The sequence below is a fragment of the Nelusetta ayraudi genome, unplaced genomic scaffold (assembly GCF_046127955.1).
Source record: "Nelusetta ayraudi isolate G7.1 ecotype Tasmania unplaced genomic scaffold, CSIRO-AGI_Nayr_v1 ptg000034l, whole genome shotgun sequence".
NCBI lineage: Eukaryota > Metazoa > Chordata > Actinopteri > Tetraodontiformes > Monacanthidae > Nelusetta > Nelusetta ayraudi.
In genome coordinates, this window is record NW_027466084.1 from 5,644,170 (window position 1) to 5,668,233 (window position 24,064).

The following is a 24,064-nucleotide window of genomic DNA, read 5'->3' on the forward strand; positions in this document are numbered from 1 at the left end:
CTACCAAATGTTACATTGACAATTGAAAAGTTATCCATAGTGGTAGTCCATACATGTATTTAATTTATAAATGATCTAAACGTTTAAATTTATGTTCTCAGTTTTGGATTGGCTAATTGAGATTTGTTTCAGTGAGCATGTTACATCCACCTGGTGAACCCAGTTGGTGGACAAACACGACAATCAGGAAATCAAACGAGTCTCAATGAAAGTGAACAAAGGATTTATTGTTATAAATGAACACAAGGTGGGGGAGGATGGGGCAGGGTGACTGTGCCTAAATAAATGAAATCAATATAACAAAAGTAGGCCTGTCTGGCTGAACTCTAAAGAAAAACAAATAAACAAGATGCCTCACTGGCTTATCTAAAAAAAGGTCTCTAAAAACGTACAAGTGTGGCACAACCAATAAACCTAGTGGGATAACAACAAATCAACTACGTGCGTGCAAAGTGTATAGGGTACCCCAACTTACCTACTCCCTCAAACCTCCCACCATGAATCAGACAAATAAAAATCATGTGTCTGAGCAAACAAATCAAACAGCAGGAGCAAGAGAACTGGAAAGCCGCAGACCTCCATTTTATCAGGTAGCCTCCATCCTGATAGGCCAGCTTGAAAGACAGGAGGCCAATAGGAGGCGTGGCCTGCTGCCGCAGGCAAGCACCTGAAAGGAAAAACACAAAGGGGTGGGGGGAGGGAAGACAAAAACTGCTTGACACGCAACACCCCCACCCATGTAAGTCCAAATATAATGTTTGGAACAGCATGATATACAACTACAACGCACGTGACAAGGCATCAGCGAGAACATTCTCAGATCCCTTTTTATGGTGAATCTCAAGGTTGTGGTTCTGAATGATCAGGGACCAACGCATGAGACGTTGGTTTTGATTATGCATCCTATGGAGGAACACAATGGGGTTATGATTTGTGAAAACCTGAATAGGCTTCGCACTGGATCCGAGGTAAACCTCAAAATGTTGCAGTGCAAACAGGAGTGCAAGAGTTTCCTTTTCGATGGTAGAATACTTCAGTTGTTGTTGAATTTTCGTGAAAAGTATCCCTCAGGATGAGTGATGCCCTGCTGGTCCTCTTGCAGAAGAACAGCTCCTGTACCAACTGCACTGGCATCAATTTCAAGCTTAAAGCGCACAGAGAAATCTGGCGCAGACAAAACAGGAGTGCAACACAGTAGACTTTTCAAACGCTCAAAAGCCTGTTGACACTCACTGGACCAACTGAATGGTTTTGAGGGACTGGTTAAAGCGGTCAGCGGAGCAGCTACCGAGGAGAAGTTTTTCCAGAACCGGCGATAGTAGCGAGCCATCCCAAGAAAACGGTGCAATTCTCTCCTGGTGGTGGGTGTGGGAAAGGCAGTAATGGCAGAGATCTTTGCATCCACAGGCCGCACCTGTCCTCGACCAACCTGCTGACCAAGATAAAGCCTTTTCCAAATTCACATTTAGCAAGGTTGAGGGTGAGAGATGCACCAGACAGACGGGTGAAAACCTCCCTCAGTGTAGTCATGTGACTAAGCCAGTCATCTGAGTGTACAACAATGTCATCCAAGTATGCTCGGCAGTTTGAAACACCCCACAGTACCCTACTCACTAGCCTCTGGAAAGTAGCCGGTGCATTGCACAGACCAAAGGGCATCACAGTGTACTGGAGAAAGCTGTCAGGGGTCACAAAGGCGGAAATCTCAGAAGCATGTGCAGTTAAAGGAACCTGCCAGTATCCCTTTAACATGTCAAGCTTACTGACAAAGTTGGCTGGACCAATTTCATCGATACAGTCATCAATACGAGGTAAGGGATGTGCATCAGGAACAGTGACAGCATTTACCTTGCAGAAGTCTGTACAGAACCTGGGACTTCCATCAGACTTTGTATCCAGAAGACAAGGGGAACTCCATGGACTAGAACTTCGAATCGCAAATCCATTCTGTAGGAGATAGTCAACCTCTTTCTTCATAATCTCCCTCTTTGCAGATTAGATTAGTTTTTCAGTATTACTGAGCCTTGCCCCCTGTGGTGTGGCACTATGCATCACCAACCCATCGCCATCATCTTCAACACCAGCAGAGGTCACCATTGAGACAGAAGACATAGGTGAGACAGCAGTCTGCCCATCTTCAGCTGCAGAGGACCTCTTCTGATCCTCTCTGGAACAGTACTGTTTTATCATGTTGACATGACAAACTCTGCGGTCAGGGGTTTTGATGACATAGTTTGTCTCACTCAGTTTTCTCTCTACAACATAAGGACCAGAAAATTTAGTTGAGAGGGTAGAACCAGGAACAGGCGAGAGAATCAGAACTTTGTCACCTGGTTGAAATGAATGGGCAGTCGCTCTCCGATCATACCGTTTCTTCATCTTCACCTGGGACGAGGTCAGGGCTTCTCTAGCCAAGGAGCAGGCTAACTGGAGGCGATCCTTGAGCCTGGAAACGTACTCAGGAATGCTTGTCACTTCTTTCCCTGGTGTGACCATATGCTCTTTAAGGACCTTTAAAGGACCCCGGACCTAATGAGGTAACACTAGCTCAGCGGGACTAAAACCTAATGACTCTTGTACAGCCTCACGAGCAGCAAATAAAACAAATGGGACACCATCATCCCAATCCTTTTGAGCCTCATGGCAGTGCTTGCGCAACATGGATTTCATGGTCTGGTGAAATCGTTCAAGTGCGCCTTGGCTTTCAGGATGGTAAGAACTAGATGTTATATGCTTTATGCGTAAAGTTTTAAGCACCTGGGCAAACAACTTGGATTTGAAGTTGGTGCCTTGATCCGATTGAACGACTTTTGGCAGACCAAACACTGTGAAGAACTTTACCAAAGCCTTGGAGACAACTGGAGCTGTTATTTTCCGCAGTGGATGGCTTCTGGGAACCTGGTGGAAGCACACATCACTGTTAGAAGGAACTGATTTCCAGCCTTAGTCTTTGGTAGTGGCCCCACACAATCGACAATGACCTTTTCAAATGGCTGTCCCATTACTGGAATAGGACAAAGAGGTGCAGGGGGAATAATTTGGTTCGGTTTTCCAGTAACCTGACACAGATGACGTGCGACAATAACCAACAACATCGGATTTGAGTCCTGGCCAAAAGAAATGTTTAAGGACTCTGTTGTGTGTTTTTGTCACCCCCATGTGTCCTGACCATGGGTGGTCATGAGCTAAGGACAGCACCTGCAAACGATAGGCCATAGGCACGACAACCTGGTAAGTTGCACTCCAGTTTGCATCCTCCTCTGAAGGATCATTAACCCAGCGACGAATCAACAGGCCATCATTATAAACATACGCGGCTTTCTTCATCTTGGTCTCTGCTTCCACCTGGCTGAGAACAAAAGAATGACATTTTGAAAGTGTGCTATCACCTTGCTGTGCTGCAATGAACTCCTCTCGGGTGGCTGGCAGGTTCATAACCTCTGAACTGGAAGGGGATGATGCAGCATCCGAATTTTTGTCTTTTACCTGACTTTCAGACTCAGCTACCACAGCATCTGGATCCTGCCCAATAACCATGAAAGAGTCAGACAGGTCAACACCATATTTCTTTGACTGGGCTCGGGTTACCACACAAGCAGGAAATATATTACATTTCTGGGCTGTGTAGTCAGATTCTATGGTCAGATTGGGCTTGTCTAGTACCTCCAAGAGCGTCTGGCTGCAGACCTGCACTGAGAGGACGACCTGCACTGTCAGGACCGGAAGTTGATTTAAAGCCTTTCAAATTAAAACGCTTTTGGGCCGGAAGTTCATTTAAAGCCCCGGAAGTTCATTTAAATCCTTTCAAATTAAAAGGTTTTATAAATTTAAAATGTTTTAGAGAGTACGTGAAGATTTTTATAACAGAAGACGTGAGGAATTTTTTCTTTTTTTAAAGATTAATTGTTATGTTTACTGTGCCATCAGAACACGCTTTCGATTTTCTATTGTATTTTCAGTTTGAAAGATTACGATTATGATCCACTCCTGGTGGCTTTCATAACTTCGTGTTCGCTGTGTTTTAGGAGGTGGGTTTTTATCAACACAAACCCAACCGTTGAAATGTTTGTTTTTTGTAACACACACACACACACGTGTATATATATATATATATATATATATATATATATATATATATATATACATATATATATATATATGTATATATATACATACATATGTATATATATGTATATATATATATACATATATATATATATATATATATATATACATATATATATATATATACATATATATATATATATATATATATATATATATTTATATATATATATATATATATATATTTATATATATATATATATATATATATATATATATATATATATATATATATATATATATATATGTATGTATATATATATATATATATATATATATATATATATATATATATATATATATATATATATATATGTATATATATATTGTGGGGCCCATAGTTTTTATTATGGACAGTGCGTAATGATTTGATTTGATTTGTTTTTATTTCATTATTATTTCCAATTACTGTTGTGTTATTGTTTCACCGACAATGGTAGAGGGTAGGCTTTGGCGTGGACTCGAATATTTGTGTATTGCACACGGGCACCTGTAGGGCACCTGTAGCTGAGAGGGGGGGGTCCTGACGCTGCTCGGGGTTCCGATCGGCGATTGGAGAAGAGTTTTTGGCTAAGCTAATGCCGGTGTGTACGACAGGTAGCAGAGGTTGGAATAAATAAACTGTGAAAACCACAAAAGTACGCCTGGACCTTCTTCTTATCGTCCATGTGTGCAACAAATCTTGGAGGCACCGCTGGGATTGATTGACGCCGCATTCAGCGTGGTCCGGAAAGAGACGGGGCTCGCCTTCGATCAAGATAAGGAGCGCGCACCTTCAGGGGCACGGCTACACCGAAGACGATGGATCTGGAAGAGTTGGCAGAGATCGTGTCACAGAAATTGTGGCTTCTGCAACTGGACCAGCTGAAAAAAGTCGGTGATGAAGCCAAAATCCCGACTGGAATTGTCACGACAAGGCGGGCGTTAGTCAAACAAATAACCGAATTCATAGATAAAGTAATTGATGAAGAAGAAGAGGATGTTGCCATGCATCACCTAAAAACAATGTTAAAGAAGCTTGAACAAATAACAACTGACACAGAAAACTCGGAAATAGACACAGAAAACACAGCACTAATTAGCCAGAAAACACATGAAGAAGTGAATTTAGCTGAAAAATACTCACAGCTTCAATTAAACAGCCAAGCCCTACAAGATGAAGTGAGGAGGCTGAGTGAAAGAATGAACAGTGCTTCGTCAAGTCAAGTTTCAGCTCCACTAAATGTAAACAGATTTCCAGAAGTAACAATGAGGAGAGAATTCAAGATCAGCGGCCAGATTGGGGAGAAGGGGCAAAAAGACAAACTCTAATACAGAAAGTTGATGCATCAAATTGATCAAGGACTGAGTAAAGGACATAGTGAGCCTGAAATTATGGAAGCTGTGATCAAATCAATCAGCCCAGGTTTGAGCATCCGTGACATGTTGGAAATAAAAAGTGACTTGACCCTCTCCCAGGTGAAGACTATATTAAAGGGGCATTTCAAAGAGGACAATTCTACAGACCTGTACCACCGACTTGTAAATATAACACAAGATATCCGTGAGTCTCCTCAGAACTTCCTCTTCAGAGCCATTGAGTTAAAAGAGAGGCTGGTACTCGCTTCCAGGGAAGTCGACTCGGAAGAACAATACAGTATGGAGCTCATCCAGAAGAAATTCTTGAGGTCTGTTAGTACTGGGCTGTTAAGTGACAATATCAAGTTCCAACTAAAACCCTACCTTGATGATCGACAAGTGACGGATGAAATGCTAATTGAACGGATGAACGAGGCAGCTAGTGTAGAATCTGAAAGATTTCAAAAACAAAGGAAAAACACAATCAGCAAAAATCCCAAAGTAAACGAAATTCAGACTGAAATGCAGCCCAATCAACAGGTTCAGGGCGCAGCTGAGGCTGGAGTGGGTGTTCAGGAGCAGTCAGCTGAAGTCGTAAAACCCAAGATTCGCAAGACCCCAGCCATAGTCAGCTTGCGAGACTCTGACCTTTATGAAACTATCAGGCTGCTGAGAGAAGAAATGGCTGAAATAAGAAAAACCATAAACAACTCTCAGGGACCCACCCACCAATTAAAGACAAACTTTAAGAGAGGATGCAAAGTTTGCCAGTCACACCCCCAAAACCTCCAGCTCCACACCAAGCCGAACCAGACAATGCAGTGCACGAGGCCCTTCAAGAGAGAATTGAGCAGCTGGAGGCAGAGTTAGAAAGAAATGGGAAGGTGCAACAAATTGTGGGCGCCACCTACGCCAGCCATCTTTCCTTTCGTCAATAAGCCAAGTTGCAAGCTCTCATCGGGAAGAAGTGCATGGTGGATTGCTTCTTTGAGGGAGTAGCAACACAGGGACTGTGCGATACGGGTTCACAGGTCACGATTATCAACGACAGCTGGAGGAGGTCCTGTTTCCCACACATCCGGTTACGCAGCCTGGAGGAACTACTGAGTGAGGACGAGACTCTTGTGGGCAAAGCAGCAAACCAGACACCCATCCCATTTGCTGGCTGGGCGGAGCTAAGGTTCAAGCTTGGATCCAGTGCGGCAGGAGTAGCACAACCACCCATCATCGGTTACAATGTGATTGAGCAGCTGGTACAAAAAGGGATGGTCTAGAGACGCATCCACAGACAGAATAAAAGGTTTCGTGAAATCAGGATGGGCTAGTACTACACAATTTAGGAGCTCCTCTTTGAGTTTGTGAAAGGCCTCCTCACAGGCGGGGGTCCAATCACTAGCTGTCACTTTTCTGAACACGCCAGCATGCCTGCCCTTCTTGCCTGGCCATCCTCTCCTCTTTTGGCCTGCAGTCAGAGAAAATAGGGGTTTAGCAATGGCTGAGCATCTTGGGATGAAGCTTTGATAAAACAGTACCATGCCCAGGAAAGATTTAATCCTCCTCATGGAGGGAGTGCATCCATCCTCTTCCATCAGAGCCTCCTTTGGCATGTCTGAAATGACGTTCACTTTAGCAGGATCCACAGCCACGCCATTCTGGTCAATGACATGTCCGAGAAACTTGACTGTCCTCTGCATCAGATGGCATTTTTTTGGACTCAACTTGAGGTTGTAGTCCCTCAACTTCTGAAAAACGACTTGCAACCTGTCAAGAGCAACTTCTTCAGTAGGAGCGACTACAAGGAGGTCATCCAAGTAGCAAAGCAGGCTGGTGAAGTTGAGCTCACCAAAGATGTTCAACATCATCCGCATGAACGAAGCTGGACTGTTGCATAGTCCTTGGGGCATCCTGTTGTATTCGTACAGGCCAACAGGTGTTGTAAAAGCTGTGTACTTTTTGTCTTCCTCGCACATGGGGATATTGTAAAACACGGAGGTCAAATCCATGGTGCTAAAGAAAGCATTGCCTCCAAGAGCCGCAAGACAGTCCGCTTGGTGAGGGAGTGGATGTGCATCTTTCATGGTTTGTGCATTAAGCCACCTGAAATCCGTGCAAATCCGTAGCCCTCCATCCTTCTTCCAAACCATAACTAGAGGAGACGCATATTCACTGAGGGATTTACGAATAATGCCCTTCTCCTCCATATCTGTCAGCACCTGTCACAACTGTTGATAGTGTGCTGGGGGCACCCTCCTGTATGGCATGTGAAATGGTCAGCTGTCTGTCAGATGGATACGGTGGACGAACCCCTTCGCTTCACCACAGTCGAGTGAGTGCCTGGAGAAGATATCTTCATACTGCTCAACGAGTTCCACAAGCTTTGCCTTTGATTGGATACTTGAGTGACTAGAGTCAATATCGAGGTCATTCAACCCTAACTTTGAGAGTCTGGTTTTGAGGTTGGCTACAGTTGGTGCGGACTCACAGACCTGCTTGGTTGTTTCTGTCTCAACCCTGCAGGAGCCCTGTTGCAAGTTGAAATCTTCCACTGCAATACAGGGTGATGCTTCTGCAATCAGTGAGTTGCGCTTCAAAACAGTTGGGCTTGAAGATAGATTGGTTATTTTTAGGGGCAACCATCTATCTCCCCACATTGGGGTAATAACCCGCCCGACCAATACATCTCTCGGCCTGGACTTGGAAGTGCAGGGCTCTACGATGATTGTACTGCCAGGGGATATGGGGGCCTTGCTAGAAAGTTTTCCCCACACCAGATGTTCCTTCTGGGGGAGTAATGTGACAGCACAAGGCAGTTTAATGGAGCCAATCTTATCAGGAATCTCTTCACCCCTCCATCTGGTGGTGCATGACATCATATCCAGGAAGTGTTTGCAATCAGTGAGCGAGTGGTTGCTTCCAGCGGACGTGAGCTTCCAATAGTCAACATTGCTTTTCAAGGCATGAATCAGGTATTTCAGAACGTTTGAGCCGATGATGAGTTCATCTCGTTGGCCGGGCACCACTAACACAGGAACAACTCATTTTACTCCATAAACAGTCATCATTAAATCATACATACATTTTGGGCTGGTCTGCTTTCCTCCACAACCAACTAACACGATTTTTTCTGCTGATTGTGATTCCCCTCCGAGGGCACCAGCTTCTTTAAGCAGCTGTTCAGCACTTTCATTCAAGGTACACGCCATAGATCCTGAATCAATCATGGCCCTCAATCTGACCTGGTCGTTCACGGTGACTTGCGTGTAAAATAACTCACTGAAGGCTGGTAGCTCTGCTGACCCTTGGACTATGACCTGGTAACCTTCTGGAACTATTGAACAGGTGTTAACGTAAAGACGCTCAAGGTCTGATTCACCGGCATCGAGGGTTTCTTGTCCTCCGCCCACACTGCCCCTCTCCGAATGTGGGTGTCCTAGTTTCCCTGATGCTGGCCCTGGCTGGGGTTATTGAGACCCACCCGCCCCTGGTTGTATCTGTTGCAGTCTCTTTTGAAATGGCCTGGGCAGTAGCATGAGAGACACAGTTTCTCTCTTCTACAGTGCATGACTGTGGAATGATTAGTGCCCCCACAAACCCGGCAGCTCCTTTTCTGAAAAGGGCCTGGAGAAACCTGATATGGCGGGTCTGGAGTGGTTGTAGCCATCTGCCCTTCCTGACGGGCCATCATTCGATCCAGGAGGGTTATCAAAGCTTGCATGCCATTCCCGTCTATGGCCGGAGTGACTGGTAGGGTAAGTCGGTGATGAGCTGCTTCCAGATTAGTTTGTGACACGGCTGGACATGAAGCTGACTGAGTGCACTGAGGGGACTGCGTTGGCATTGGGTAGGCTGATGGTGGTGCTTGCGAGACATGGGGAGCTGTTGTTGTGGCTGAAGATGGAATAAATTGTTCAGCTGTTGGTGAGAGCTGAGAGGTCGGGGCTCGAGCTGGTACCAACAGGTAAGGATCTGTGTGTGGTACCAGTGGAGTGAACTGTGGGATAGGGAACTGTAATGATGTGTGTGGTACCTCAGTTCCCTGCAACAAGTTGGACTGGGTGTGGCTGACAGCATGTTTGTGTGGGGCACAGTTTCAATTCCAACATAGGAGCGTGTCTTCAATTCTCGTAGGAAGCTGTCAATGCGTTCTTGGATTTCGCTGGTTGTCCACTCCTCAGCCGCCTTAACACTGAGCCTGCTTGACAGTAAAGGATCAGGGCAGTATTTAATGAACATCATCGTGACGTCGTGACCTGAATCCTCAACACTGCGTCCCTGTCTCCGTAAGCACTCATCAGCAATATCAACAGCATTGTTCAGTCTGATCCAATATTCCATGACACCTTCATTCTGTTGTGGTCTAGTATTGTAGAAGTCAGCCATCGGCATTGAGGAGTAGGTCAGCTCACTATAATGTTGTTTCAGGATGTCAAATATCAGTCTTGGGGTATGAATATGATCAAGCGAGAGGTTGTTGCGCAGCGTAACCCTCACCACATCTTTAGCTTTGCCCATTAATCTGGACAATATTTCCTGTGATTGTTGCTCTGTTGGAATGTTTCTCTTAACAAGGTACATATTCATTAAATCGACCCACTCACAAACTGAGTATTTATCGGTGCTGTCCCCCCTGAAAGATGGTGGCTCCTTAACATCAGATTGCATGACCAGTTTTACGCCGGACAAATTGAGCATTGAATGTGCCTGCTCTACCCTGGCACTGTCTGTTAACACTGACTCATTAGTCCCTTTATCCCTTCTCAACTGGGCAGCAATAGACTGGCCAATCTGGTCAGCCAATTCAGAAATTAGAGTACTCAAATCTGCATTAGGTGTTGCCTGTGGAGTCTGAGGCTCTTGAATTCGGGTCGAGCTAATCCTAGGAGTTCCCAACCCTCCCGCTCTGGGTGTCTGCCCTCCCTCATTGAGAAACCACCCTCTCCCAAAACCTGCAACAGTATAAGTTTTCCCTTCTGAAGTACCAGTGTCATCCAATTCAGCTATGGAATGCATGTTAACAAGTGAAAGCAAAAACCAGAAGAAAAGAAAAAGAAGACAAAAAGAGATTTAAAAAAAAATTAAATCACGCGTCAAAACTACAATAATACGAATTTCAGTTATGATATAACATTCACACTGTTGAGTATGTCAAAAATCAAATGCCCCACTCAGTTGGATTAACAAACTTGGAAGAGGGACGTGCACGCAGGGTCCCCTCAGCGATCGCAATGGCGTCGATGCTTGAAGATCCGGGTCACGGCACCAATGTAACCGGTCTTGCTGCACACTGCCTCGCCTCCTACCTCCGCGCTGTGACCTCGCAAGAGTGATTACTGAACGCTGCAGAACTGCTCCAATTGTCGTTTATTTTCTGTGAAACAGAAAAATAATAAACGTAGCACACTCGTCCGTCTCTGCGGCGCACACCTTCAAAAGAAATACACAAACCACGTCAGAACACCGGACCGAGCGCTGCAACTCCGACCCTCCGAGCAAACACAAAAAAAAAAACTTCCCCCACACAAAAACTACAACCAGTGTTATATTAACAAAAAAACAACACATTACATATACAATATAAATATATATATATATGATACAGTAGACAATACCACATTTTCACCGACCCGACAGAACCATCACAGTACATTACCTCTCTCCTCGGAGCTTGCGAAGTAAAGGAAAACACCGCGAAACCCCAGGGAAGTGACGTTGCTACGGTCATAGGTCATGAAAATTTATTAAACCAAATAAATAAAACAATAATAAAAAAAAACTGCTGCAAAAATAAAAAAAATACAACATATAGAACTATTGGCTAAAGAAAGACAAACAACAGATTTTTGGTGAAATCTAAACAGTAACTGAACACACCTGTTACACTTCTTCCACTGAGGATTCAGCTCCACCAGTGGCTTCTGGGACGTCTCTCCCAGTGACCACAGCAGCTTGTAGGGAGAACCAGTCCGCCAGCCACCAGGCTCCACTGGGGTCAAAGGTTGTGCCACGCCCACACACAGTCTGTGGCTGTGTCTCAATTCAGGGTCTGCACCCTTCGAAACGAGCTTTCTCCATCTGAAGGAAGCCTCCCCGGTAACCACACGGGACGGTCTAGCCTTCGGCATAATTCCTGGTTGCGTCACCGCCGTTCCCTCCAGCTGGCCAACCCTGGAAGTGACGTTTTTATAGTATCAAGCTAACCATTGGTTCACCATTCATCCATGCCGTTGGATGATCAAATAAGTAAAATCTTACGTTAGAAACTGAATATTTCATGTGAAACTTCAATACTTAATTTATACTTTGTGTCTTTGCCAGTACATGCCGCTAATTTCAGCTGACTTCCCAGGATCCCAGGATGCTTTGCAGCAGCTCGCAAGGCATCCTGGGATACCGAAGGACGAGAAGAATAGTAGCGGTGTAGCCTTGGAATCGGCATTCCAAGTACGCATTTGGAGCGTCCTTCTGACTTTTGGGAATTGGGACAAGCCTTCGCGCAGTGCTATGACGCAACTTCCTTTCAAATGCATACTTCAAGGATGCAGATCCTGAATTGAGGCACAGCCTGTGTGTGCAGCTTGCTGTTTAGCTCCACTTGTTGTAGTTCTGTCAGCCACCACCAGATGGAGCTCTCCTCTTCACTCTCCTCCTCATCCTCCCTCACCTCCACCTGTAGAGAGAAGAAGAGACAGCAGGAGTCAGGACTCACGGTCCTTGAACGCATCATCACAGAGACATTGACTGTTGATGAAGATGATGGAGTGACTGGTGAGAAGAACCAGACTCTCAGTCACATGTCAAGTGAACATATGAAGGTCATGTGACCATGGAGTGTTGGGGTGAATTCCAATTCCTCCCTTAACCCTCAATCTCAAGCCTCAATCTCAAAAATGCGCGCTCACGTGAAGTGCAAGTTCTGTCCCGAATGTAGAGTTGAGGGACAAGTTTAAGGGCTGTATCGCCCTCAATATTGAGATTCTCCGGCACCGCCCTTGGGAGTAAGGGCTACCCAGAAGGCATTGCATATTTTCGCCAAGACATCTTCGAAAAATGGCAATGAAAAAAGCGAGCTACAAATGGAAGTATTTTCTTAGTTAATAAAGATATAAATATTACGGAACCATTTTATTGTCTTAGTTTAAGACTTTTTTAAACTATTGACGTTGTTGCGTAACATTTTTTTTTTTTTACTTTACGAGGTTTGTCAACCGGACCGGCGGTCCTGGCTTCACGTTACTTGTGTACATCATTGTGTAGCGACGGAGGACTTCTTCTTTTTCTCCTTCTTCTTCGTCGTCGTCGTCTTCTTGACTGACTGGACGTAGCTTTGGCTATGTAGCTGGACGTAGCTCTTCACTTGACATTTCAGTGATGACTTTGACAATAAAATGTGTACAACTGCAGACCAAGCAAATATACTTATTTGCATTTTTACAAGTTTACGTCATAGTTTTTTCATATGTGATTACACTATACTATGAATTTTTGTTTTTCTTCAGATGTCAACCATTTTTAGGTTCATTGTCATGACGTTCACCTGGCCTGCATCAAAGTTGCAACTTAAATCATCCTCCTATGAGATTTGATGATCCATGACACCCCAGGAGACAAAATTAGGATAATCTTCACATAGACTGCCGGCCCTTATCAAGAATTATGGATACAATTACCGGTTCAGTTGAGGGTCAGCTTTACATTATTTACGTAAGAGGCAAGTACAAAGTTCACAGAGGCAACTCACCTGTGGCTCAATCTTGTTCTCTCGTCACACTGCAAGGGTGTCTTCAACCCTTAACATCCACCCTGCCTCCTGATTGACTCTGAAGATGTCCAAAAAGGAGGTGTACGTTAACGATGTTGAGGAATATTTCCAGGACCGAGGGCCTATCCTCACATTCCAGAATTTGCATTACTGCGTACAGGAGAGAAGGTTCTGCTGCAAGAGAGGTCCCGCCAAATACATCCTCAAAGATGTGAGGTAAGACGTGATACTCAACTGTCAGTTTTTACAAGAACGCAAGCTATCCAATGCTCTTTGGTAAAGAAAAACCAAAGTAAATTTTGAGGGAAAAATGAAAAACAAAAAACAAACTAAGCAGCATTTTTTTAATCCTGTAATATTACTAATATGGAGGTTGATCACCCTGATTTATTTTTTGGAATTGATGACTCATTCTGAAAGCTCATCAGTAAACATGTGTAAATGTAACTGTCTGGCATTTTAATGTAATTCTTTAAACGTGAGAATGTTACGGTTATTATATATCAATAACATTGATCTTTAAAATTATTGTCATTTGTGTGAAGAAAGATTTCTGCCACATTTTTTAGCGTGTTCTCTAGATTTGGTTCCTTCTTTTTGCTTTTAGTGGCATCATGAAGCCCGGGATGAATGCGATCATGGGCGCCACTGGAAGTGGCAAAACATCGTAAGAAACATCCCAAAGTACCTTCACATTCAAATCTATGAATACACAGTATGTATATTAGTTTTCCTCTCTCTTTCTGTCAGACTCCTGGATATTATTGCATGCAGAAAAGACCCTGCTGGCCTGACGGAAGGAAGGGTTTTGATGGATGGCAAAGCTGTCACATCAGACCTCAGGCTCTCCTCTGCCTATGTGGTTCAGGTTAATAGTTCAAATGCAGGAATGCATTTATTTTTTCAAATGTACTTCACCGATGGTTCCTCTTCAGCTGTTCTTAACTAGATTACTCATGTACTTCCAGGATGACGTCCTGATGGGAACTCACTCTGTGAGAGAGAACCTCCTGTTCAGTGCCAATTTGAGGCTGGACCCAAAAGAGCACTCGTCTGAAGAAAAAAACAACAGAGTCACTTCAATCATACAAGACCTGGGACTGGAAGACTGCGCAGACACTAAGGTGCTGCATTACCCAATTGAGTAGCTGCATTGAGTGCACTCACAGACGACAGAAGTAGAGGCAGATACCGGTATTTCAATTTCAGGCAAAAGAAAGTGCAAGAAGAATGGAATAATTTGAAAGATTATAATCATATTGAAACACTTTGCTTTTTAATTTAATTTCATTCATTTGTACAGGAAAACATTACAGGTAACATAAAACTGTAGCATTTACTCAAGTTCCCGTTCTGCGTCGCATAAAACAAAAGATAATGCCATCACTATACAAACATTTTTATCAGAAATATATTACCCGAAAGCAATCAAAAGCAGAAACACTAGTCTAGGAGGAGGGGCCTTGACTCAAACACAAATGGACTTTAACTTTTTAATTTCAAATGTCTGAAATACGTTCAAAAACTGCAACACATTTTGCTACGTCAGTAAGAAGTGGTTAACCTGAAAATTTGTGTGTCCTTAACGTAATGTAGTTTTTATCCAAATTCCTGTGTTTGAATATGTGTGTGTGTGCAGATAGGGACAGAGTTTCTGCGTGGTGTGTCTGGTGGTGAAAGGAAGCGCTGCAGCATCGGAATGGAGCTCATCACCTCTCCCTCTCTGCTGTTTCTGGATGAGCCGACCACCGGACTGGATTCGAACACTGCAAATTGCATCATCGCCCTGCTGCACAGGTGCAACACAACACTCAATTTAATTCATTACTTTGATCAAACAAAAAAGTAAATAAATTCCACAACCTATCTGACAACGCCAACAAATGTCCTCATGCATTTCCAGGCTGTCCAGAAGGGGAAAGACTGTAATCTTCTCCATCCACCAGCCTCGCTACTCCATCTTCAGACTGTTTGACCATCTGACCCTTTTGCACAAAGGAGAGATGGTGTATGCTGGTCCAGCTAAAGATTCAATGGAGTACTTCTCAAATCTAGGTATGTGGATTTATTAGAAAAACTGCCACACATAGACACATATTTCATTTTTATTCTAATGCATGTGTTTATATACAGGCTACCAAATGGACTTCTTCAGCAACCCTGCTGACTTCCTAATGGACATCACTAATGGAGAAGCAGTGTCAGCATTAGTAACACCCTCTGCAGGTACAAAGAATCGCATGGGTTCAGGAGGTTCATCAGAGTATAAGAACATAAAGATGGTCCAAATGTTTACTTTTCTGCACCTGTCAATCACACATGCAAGTTCACATCCATGTTGCCATCATGGCCTATGTCTGACGAATTGTAATGCAATGCAGGTTTACCATTTCATACTGTGCCATGTTTCCACAACAGAATGTAAAAACCCTTTGGCACTCAAATACCAACAGTCCCAAATGCATTGGAACGTGCTTGAAGAGCTGGAACACAAAGGCCAGATGGAGATGGAAGGGGTCATAGGTCAGGGCATGGCAGCCAACTATGTTACCTCATTCTTCTATCAGGTAACTTTAAAAAAAAAAAAAACATTCAAACTGATTCACTGATTTGATCAAGAAAACCTACATTAAGCATTAAAAAAAGACCTCTTAATGGAATAGGTGCCTATAGCGTGTTTTTAGAAATAATGTAGCAAAAGAGAATTGACTTTATGATGACTTATTATATCACATGTCATGTGACTGTGCAAGCTGGCTGAGAACACAGCTTTCCTGCCTGTCTGCCCACACGAATGAACCCACTTTATGGACATCATGTAATCTATTTTGTGCGCATGTGTGTGTGTGTGTGTGTGTGTGTGTGTGTGTGTGTGTGTGTGTGTGTGTGTGTGTGTCAGTTACGCATCGTGAGTGGCAGGACAATGTGGAACTGTCTGAGGAACCCACAGACTTCGATCGGCCAACTGGGTCTCAGCATCTTTTTCTCCATTCTGATGGGAACCATCTATTACCAGATCCCCTTGACACTGCCAGAGGCTCTGCAGAACAGGTACAAAACCACAGAAAACACCTGCGGCTCAGCGTGACTGCTCTATTTGTTGGCACTTGCAGTCGCTCTGCCTGTCACTCTTCCTGCCTCTGTGTATAATATCAGGTAGCCGTGGAAACAGGATGCCAACGGGGAGCAAAGACCTGAAAAAAAAAAAAAAAAACAGTACAATTTAAAAGTGTATCAAAATGACATCAAGCTTCTCCCCTCTCTCTCTGTCTCTGTCTCCACGACAGGAGTGGGGCGTTCTTTTTCCTCATTATCAACATGGTCTTTTCCAACCTGTCAGCTGTTGAACTTTTTATCAACGATAGGAAGATCTTCATGTGAGTGAAAGATAAGACTCAGCAGTGTGCGTGCTCAAGGACAGATGCACAGATAAAAGCTTTGCGTGTGTAATCACTAACATATCAAGTCAACAGGTTCATGTGTCATTCGCAATATGTGTTCAATACATTTGTAATGAACATACTACAAATTACACAAACAACAAATACATTCCTACAATAATTTTGATGTACTGACTTGCTCTTGATTTGTTTTCTAACTCTCAATCCACACGTTTCGCATAGCCATGAGAACTCGAGCGGCTACTACAGAACCTCTGTCTACTTCCTGGCCAAGCTTTTTGCGGATCTACTCCCCAACCGCATGATCCCCATCTTCATATTCACAGCCATTGCCTACTATATGATGGGTAACACATGCACCAACACACACACTGGAAAAAAATACAAAAACTCAAACAAAAACAATAAATACAATAAATACCATCCTCACCCTCTTTATCTCTCTATTTCTCTATCTCTCTATCTATCTCTCTATCTATCTATTCAGGACTAAAACCTGCCTTTGTGGCCTTCCTGTGTTTTGCCCTGAACATGAGTCTGGTCAGCCTGGCTGCGGTCAGCCTGGCTTTCCTCATATCAGCGAGCGTCTCTTCGTTTGCCATGGCTAACATCCTCATCGCTCTTCCTTTTGTCATCATGATGGTAGGACTCAAGAATGCAACCACAAACAAGATGAAATGGAATGGAAGCATTTATCTTGGGACAAATTTAAAACATACATAACGTGAGGTTTTTTTTCTTCCTGCGTTTCACCATTTCAGGTCTTTGGTGGTTACCTTGTCAACCTAAATTCAATGCTACAGTGGCTCTCCTGGCTCAAGTGGATCAGCATCTTCAGATATGGAATGAATGTAAGACGGGAGGGACGGCGGCTGAACGCAAGTGTGAGTTTGTGAAACAGACTGTCCACGTTAATTCAACTTGTTTGTCTCGCTGTCTCTTCCCAGGCTGCATTTGTCATTGAAATGACTGATCAGGTGTATTATACCATGACCAACACCACCCCAATCCTGTGAGTACTGAGTCCTGTCTCTCACACATGTACACACATACGCACAGATTCACTGAGACTGTCTGTGTTGCAGCTACCCCGGGGAGGTGTTTCTGCAGCAGCAGCAGGTCGACTACTCACAGTGGGGTTTCTGGCAGAACGAGGTGGCATTGTTGGGAATCATACTGACCTGCATGTTTCTGGCATACGTCCAGCTGCGTCGCATAAACCGCTGGGCATAACATCTGACTGTTTATTTATTCAGTAATTCATGCACTTTTGTGCTGTTGATCAAACATATGTCACATTAAGAACAAAAAATGAGAGGAAAACAAGATCACAATTCTGCAAAGCAGTCGTTCAGTGTTTGCACCACATAAAGAGGAAAAAAAGTGCTGCTTTGATGCTGGAAAGGGTTCATTTGTGTCAAAAAAAAATTACTGCTGTATTTGAAACGTAGACAACATTCCGCTCATTTGCTAAACCACCATAAATGCAAATGAAAGTAAAGAAATTTAAATGTATGGAGTTATAACGTTTTTGCAATGATGTAAATTTAAGAAAATGACAAATGGTACAATGCAATGTTTAATGTAAAGTAATTTCATTTCATTTCATTTAATGCTTTCCTTTATAAATGCAATGACCTTTTTTTTCCTACTGACTATTTCTAACATCTGCAATATCTTGGTATCCTAGTAACATATGTTATGTTTACGTTATCATTACGTTTTGTCTACTCACACGGTTGATGCTTATTACTGTGAGATAACGTGAATATTATAAGACAACTCAGAAATGTGGGAAAAACCCCGAGCCAATACGTTTTGTTTGTGATGTCTCAGTCTGCTTGTTAGCTTAGAAGCTAATATGTGACCAAGGCGAGTCAGACACCGACTTCGTTTCGATCAACTGTCTGACGTGCTTTCTAAAAGCTGAAATGCTCTCAAAGTTTTGAAGTCTTCCATGCCTCGCTGGTGTCTGGGACGTCACTATGTATGTATTCCCTTCCGCTCGGTAGAGACGCTATAGCATAGATATCTACAAAAGGCTAGATGTCTCACGGCGCAGAATCGAACGTCCGCACTGGCCGCCATCTTTCCACAGTCAGGCAGTCACGGTCTGATGTAGTGAATGTGAGGGGACGTGAGTGATCTGAACAAACATTAACACTCTGATCTCGCTGAAAACTTGACGGATTTGCACACGGTTTGCTTTCTTACAAACGTTCATAACGTAGCAATAATTCTGGATGGTTGAACATGTTGAGAGTGCAGCTTTCTATTAGAAAAAAAGCATAATGGTGCTAAGGCAGCCTATCTGCATAAGTTAATACGACTGAGACCACTAAGATTTTCATTTCTTAAGTTAAGTTTAGCCAACAGCTATTTCAGGACAAACTAGTATTTTGTTCACATGCAATATTTGTGGTGTCAGTTGTAGTTAATCGCTGAGGTGCGTTTCCTATAACGTTGCAAACCAAGCTAATGCAACTTAGCCTACATCCATTGCTGCTGCATGAAGGCAGTCTCATCAGTTCATGCAGCAGAGACACGGTGATCAATGAACAAGAGCTGCTGATATCTCATCCCCCACCTGTTTGATTCAGAGTCTAACGGTGACAACCTGAAATTACATTCCGTCGTTGTTGTTGTGATAAAGGGATTAGGATTGGTAGGTGTAAATAAAACAAGCAATTTGACACATGGAGAGACAGAATAGCTTTTCTTTTCAATAGAATGTAACTTAATTCGCAAATGATTTACAATTGGATTGCTTTGTTACAGCATCGCTGTCCACAAACAAAAGGTCATAGGATCACATTTCATCTGTAAGATATTGTTTTCGGAGCTGTTTGATTAATGTTACGATTTCGTGCTGGTTTGTTTAGTTTAACGTTTAGCATATACGTTTTTATTAAATATGGTTGTGTGCCAGCGTGTGTGAACACGATGTACAGGCAGTTTATCATGCAGTCTTTGAATGGATTACTCCCAGTTATAGGAAACAGAACGACGCAGAGTTCTGTAAATCACCCCATTCTCTCCGGGGCAGTCCTTTGTGTTCCCTTAAAAGGATATACAGTATGTTAATGCGACAACTGTGGTGCTGGAGCTGTATCTTTGGAGTTATTGACGTTTGGCCACAAGACTTCCCTCGGGCCCAATCGATGCCTGACTTTTGTATTAAACTCACTTCTATGTAATCAAGTCAGTGTCAACGAGGACTCCTTCATCTACACGTCACAACTACTGCCTGACAATACACCACATTTTCTGTTGATCCAATTCCCCATAGTCCTTGAACACCACACCCCCAACGTTGTGTCATGCATTTTAGAACGCTGTAGATTCCCGTGTTCCTTGAACCACCTCATCCATGTGCGCTCGCTGCCAGCCACATGTTGTAGACGCACAGAAATGATTGGTGGCAATTTGATAGTTGAGCGACGGTCGCTCACCAATGTTGGAATCATATATTTAGCTTAATGCATCATAGCATATTGAGTTATTATACTAGCAAATATTATATTTATGTGTTGGACTCATTAGATTTAGTTAAATGTATAAATTAAGTAAATGTTACTGTATGTAGTGCTTTGATAATCATTTGCCCATCACCACCAGTGCCCTGGGGATGTTCAAAGCCCTGTGAGCAAAGACGGTGTAAATCATTAAGCCTCATAAAACAGTGACCCTGGGTTACTGGAGAGTGGACAGCTAAAGCATAAAGTTTCACCATAAAGTTTCCGACCCATCGTAGGCACGGGGATGGGAACTTTTGACCTCAGGCTTTTTTCCAAGAAGTTGTTTCAGCAAGGCCGTACCGAAGAAAAGATAGACCATTTGGCTCCCTGCCAAACAAGGACTTGTTTCCTTTAAACGGAACATTAAACATTAAACGGAAACTTGGATCAAAGGCTGCCTCAACATCCAATGAGGCTTGGGTCTGGAGACCAGGCAGCCAGTCAGAGGAGGACAACATTGGAGCGTGTTTGCATGTTTATTTTATTTCTAAAAGGACTGGGTCAAGGGACAGATAGCAGTCAGACTTCATGCCCTGACAAAACATTGTTGTTGTTAGGGGTTTGAACTCGGCCCAGAGCTCTGTATATTTGTATCCTGAATTAATTTGTTGACTAAAGACATATTTAAATTGGCATTCTTCTACTGAAATAGAAGAATGTGTGTGTATATATATACATACACATATATCAGGTACTACCAAGAAAATTAGAATATCCTGAAAAGGTTGTTTTATTGCAATTCAACTTAAAAGGTGAATTTGACATATTATATATAGGCTTGAGTATCGAAATCGGTATTTTTTGAGGTATCGACTGAGCCAGGTCGGTACTAACCGGTATCGATTCACTTGAAAACGAACGATACCACGTTTCGATACCTTTGAACGTAAATTACGAGGAGCTCTTGAACGCACCATCACGCTGCACCGATGGGCAAGAAAACAGACAGCATGGCCAGCCGTAACCGTTCGAAAGTGTGCCTATATTTCACAAGCATAGATCGAGACAGCGCTCGTTGCAACCTTTGTGACAGCATTAAGAGAGCTCCCAGAGGAAAAACTTCAAATTATAAGATGCACCTCATCAAGCACAATATACATTTAAACGCAGAAGACTGTGAAGTGTTTCACAGTTTGAGGATGAACCCCGCCTCCTCTCAGTCTTCAAATGAGGATGACTCTGCAAGTTTGTGCTTCAACATCGTCAGGTAACTAACATTATTTAATTTGCTAACGTGAGCATTCTCTTTGTTAGATAGTAACCACTTACCAGCATTAGCTAGTTCATTCCAAACGGGGCTACTGTAGTTATGCTCCTAAGCATGACAAGCTAAGTTGCTGGCTGGGATAGCTTAGCTTTAGCTTTAGCTTAGGTTGCTCAGAGCCCCGTTTAGAAAGGGGAGCTAAACATAACTATTAATGTTGTAATACATTTTCACCAGCTCTTGTGTTGTTCATTATTACAAACTAGGGTCATCTTAATTCATACTTTTCAACACTATGACTCCTGCTTCCATTTCTAGGTCACCGTAACATCAAACAGTCAGAGACACCATTCACTTTGGCCAAGAAGGCAGCTCTCCCTCAGCAGAAAACGAGTGCCACAGAGCATTCACTGCGTTTGTTGTGAAGGGGGTGTTGCCCTTTTCTACTGTGGGGGCTCCATGGTTCAGGTAAATTATTCATGCATGAATTAAATGAGCGATTTGTGTGATTAATATGAAGTAAAATAAATCTGTTCTTAATAAAGAACTGTTGAAATGAAGAAGTTTTGACTTGTTTTCACTTATTCTTTCAACTTAAAAAAAAAAGTTCTGAGTTGAGTGGTCATTCAAACAAGGCACTGTTCTCTAAATGCTGAGTGTGTGGTCAGTCAACTAAAGGCCACTGCCCTTCCTCCAAAACATATTGGTAGGAAGGGGAGTTTGACCTTTTCCTGTTCAGGTGGCATTCCCTCCTTCTTTCTCTTTATCTATTACACTCTCAGGACGTCAACTGCGTGTATTGGACCAAAATCATAAGGAGGGTCCAGAAGAAGCCAACGAGAGGGGTTAAGTCCCAACCACGACCTCTCCCTGCAAACAAACAAGAACCAATCAGTCAGGAGTTCATCCCATATAAACTCTATCAGGTGCCAGGATCTTTGTAGGACTGTATAGCAATTTTCTGTTTGACTGCACTAGATGAGTGTATGGTTTCCAGTGGAAATAATAATAATAATAATAATAATAATAATAATAATAATAATAATGATAATAATCATAATAATAATGATAAGAGGAAGAAGGATGATGATGATGATGTGCTCTACAAATACAGACTGTATTTTTTACATGAAACTGGTGGAAATACATTTGAAGTTCATTGAAAGAGGTTAATAGCTGCACGGTTAGGGTTAGGGAGGGTTCCTGGAATTATACCTACCCGGGTAGGTAATGTTGTGGAAAAGAGCGAAGATGCCGATGCAGGAATACTGGGAGAATAAGTAATTTAATAAACAGACAATAAAAGGGGATCGGAGCTCCGAGGCATAAACACACTACAACCAACAGAACAGATACAACAAGTGCACCAACTCAAATGCCTGTGAGCGTAAGCGCATGTGCAAAGAGGAAAGGAAGAAGAAGGTCTTTTATACAGTGGACCGGGAGGGGAAGAGATAAGGAAGGGAAAAGAGGAAAACAAAGCACAGAGAATCAGCACAAGCTGACACATTTACAGCCTCCTCTGGTGGACCACGAGGAGAATGTCTCGAGAAGGTTATACTATGAAACAAACAGATTACACATGCTACTAGTGATCATATGACACAGAATACAACAGAATAAAGAATAACCCAAGAATACATATTTCCCATTACAGTAAAATAATATAATACAATTAACACTATAAACAATAAGAACACTAAAAATAAACTAAAGCAAATAAATTTTGTCACTCATGAAAGATCAGAATTAGAGGGACCGTAGATATATGAATTAAGCGTTGAAGTGCTTAATTACTGATGTATTAGATAAATATTTTCTTTTATGTGATCTTTCCAGAGTGGTCATCCAATGGTGTACTGCAAGCTGAACCAGGACGTGCCAGTACTGCGACTGTGGTTCAATATAGAGGCTGAACTGAAGCAGGACTTCCGTCTGAGCAGAAGAGCCGTGCAGGGTCTACAAAGGCTCCTGCAGAGGGAACAGGACCATGGCTGGGGCTCTCAACAAGAGGTCCTGATATACGTTTACTGGCTGGCTCACGGCTTGTCCTATCGGGTTGTTTCCAGCGTCTTCTGTGTGCCAAAGACAACTGTACACCGTGTCATACACAGAGTTGCACGTCTGATCTGGCTTAACCTGAAGCTAGCCTTCCACTTCCCAGAAGCAGAAGACCTCAATGAAGTTGGAGAATGATTTGCGCAGCTTTCAGGAACCCCTGTCCTGAACTGTGTTGTTGACGCAATAGATGGCTGCCATTTTCGCATCAAACCTCCCTTTGAGCACAGACTGGACTACTTGAATTACAAAGGGTTCGATTAATATGCAGGCCATTTGTTATTCCAAAGGAAAGTTTCTGGACATTTTTGTCGGGTATCCGGGGTCAGTACACGACACACGCATCATGAAGAACAGCACATTTTACAGGTCCTAACAGGACCCCCCCAGAGATTACATTATTCTTGGCGACGGAGGCTTTCCCTGTCTGGACAAACCAGTCAGCCACATCACACCCTACAAAGAGCCTGTAAGGGGACGCACAGAGGCCCGCTTCAATTTCCACCATTCACAGGGGCGCAGCATTATCGAGAGAGCTTTTGGTATGTTGAAGATGAGATGGAGGTCAACACTTTTCAGAGCTCTGGAGGTTAGGCCAACATTTTCAGCAGTAATCATCGCTACCTGGAGCCAGACAATGATGTTACACAAGACATCTTTG

The 24,064-nt window shown here is 43.1% G+C and overlaps 3 protein-coding genes across 20 annotated transcripts in view; 2 read left to right on the top strand and 1 right to left on the bottom strand.

The window, feature by feature from the left end:
- Window positions 1-24,064, bottom strand: part of LOC142892491 (ribonuclease inhibitor-like) — a 182,074-nt gene that overhangs the window by 84,415 nt on the left and 73,595 nt on the right. Inside the window, exons 3-4 of one of the 5 annotated variants that reach the window (XM_076032714.1) lie at window positions 12,074-12,130; window positions 11,348-11,451 (exon numbers count right to left, since the gene is read on the bottom strand). In XM_076032714.1, coding sequence (XP_075888829.1) covers window positions 12,121-12,130 — 10 coding nt within the window. In that variant the 3' untranslated portion in view covers window positions 11,348-11,451; window positions 12,074-12,120. Of the gene's footprint in view, window positions 1-11,347; window positions 11,459-11,574; window positions 12,131-24,064 lie in introns of those variants that run through there. The other 4 variants (XM_076032711.1, XM_076032709.1, XR_012927437.1 and 1 more) reach the window with 4 other exon arrangements.
- Window positions 1-24,064, top strand: part of LOC142892485 (NACHT, LRR and PYD domains-containing protein 12-like) — a 155,003-nt gene that overhangs the window by 77,857 nt on the left and 53,082 nt on the right. The gene's annotated exons all lie outside the window — the stretch shown is intronic.
- LOC142892190 (broad substrate specificity ATP-binding cassette transporter ABCG2-like) lies at window positions 13,020-18,226 on the top strand. The gene is made up of 15 exons (XM_076032184.1): window positions 13,020-13,438; window positions 13,830-13,889; window positions 13,973-14,090; window positions 14,191-14,346; window positions 14,862-15,019; window positions 15,126-15,277; window positions 15,356-15,448; window positions 15,641-15,789; window positions 16,122-16,273; window positions 16,510-16,599; window positions 16,846-16,970; window positions 17,111-17,265; window positions 17,385-17,474; window positions 17,571-17,635; window positions 17,709-18,226. The coding sequence occupies exons 1-15, from the start codon at window positions 13,287-13,289 to the stop codon at window positions 17,854-17,856; spliced, it is 1,863 nt and encodes a 620-aa protein (XP_075888299.1). The 5' UTR covers window positions 13,020-13,286; the 3' UTR covers window positions 17,857-18,226.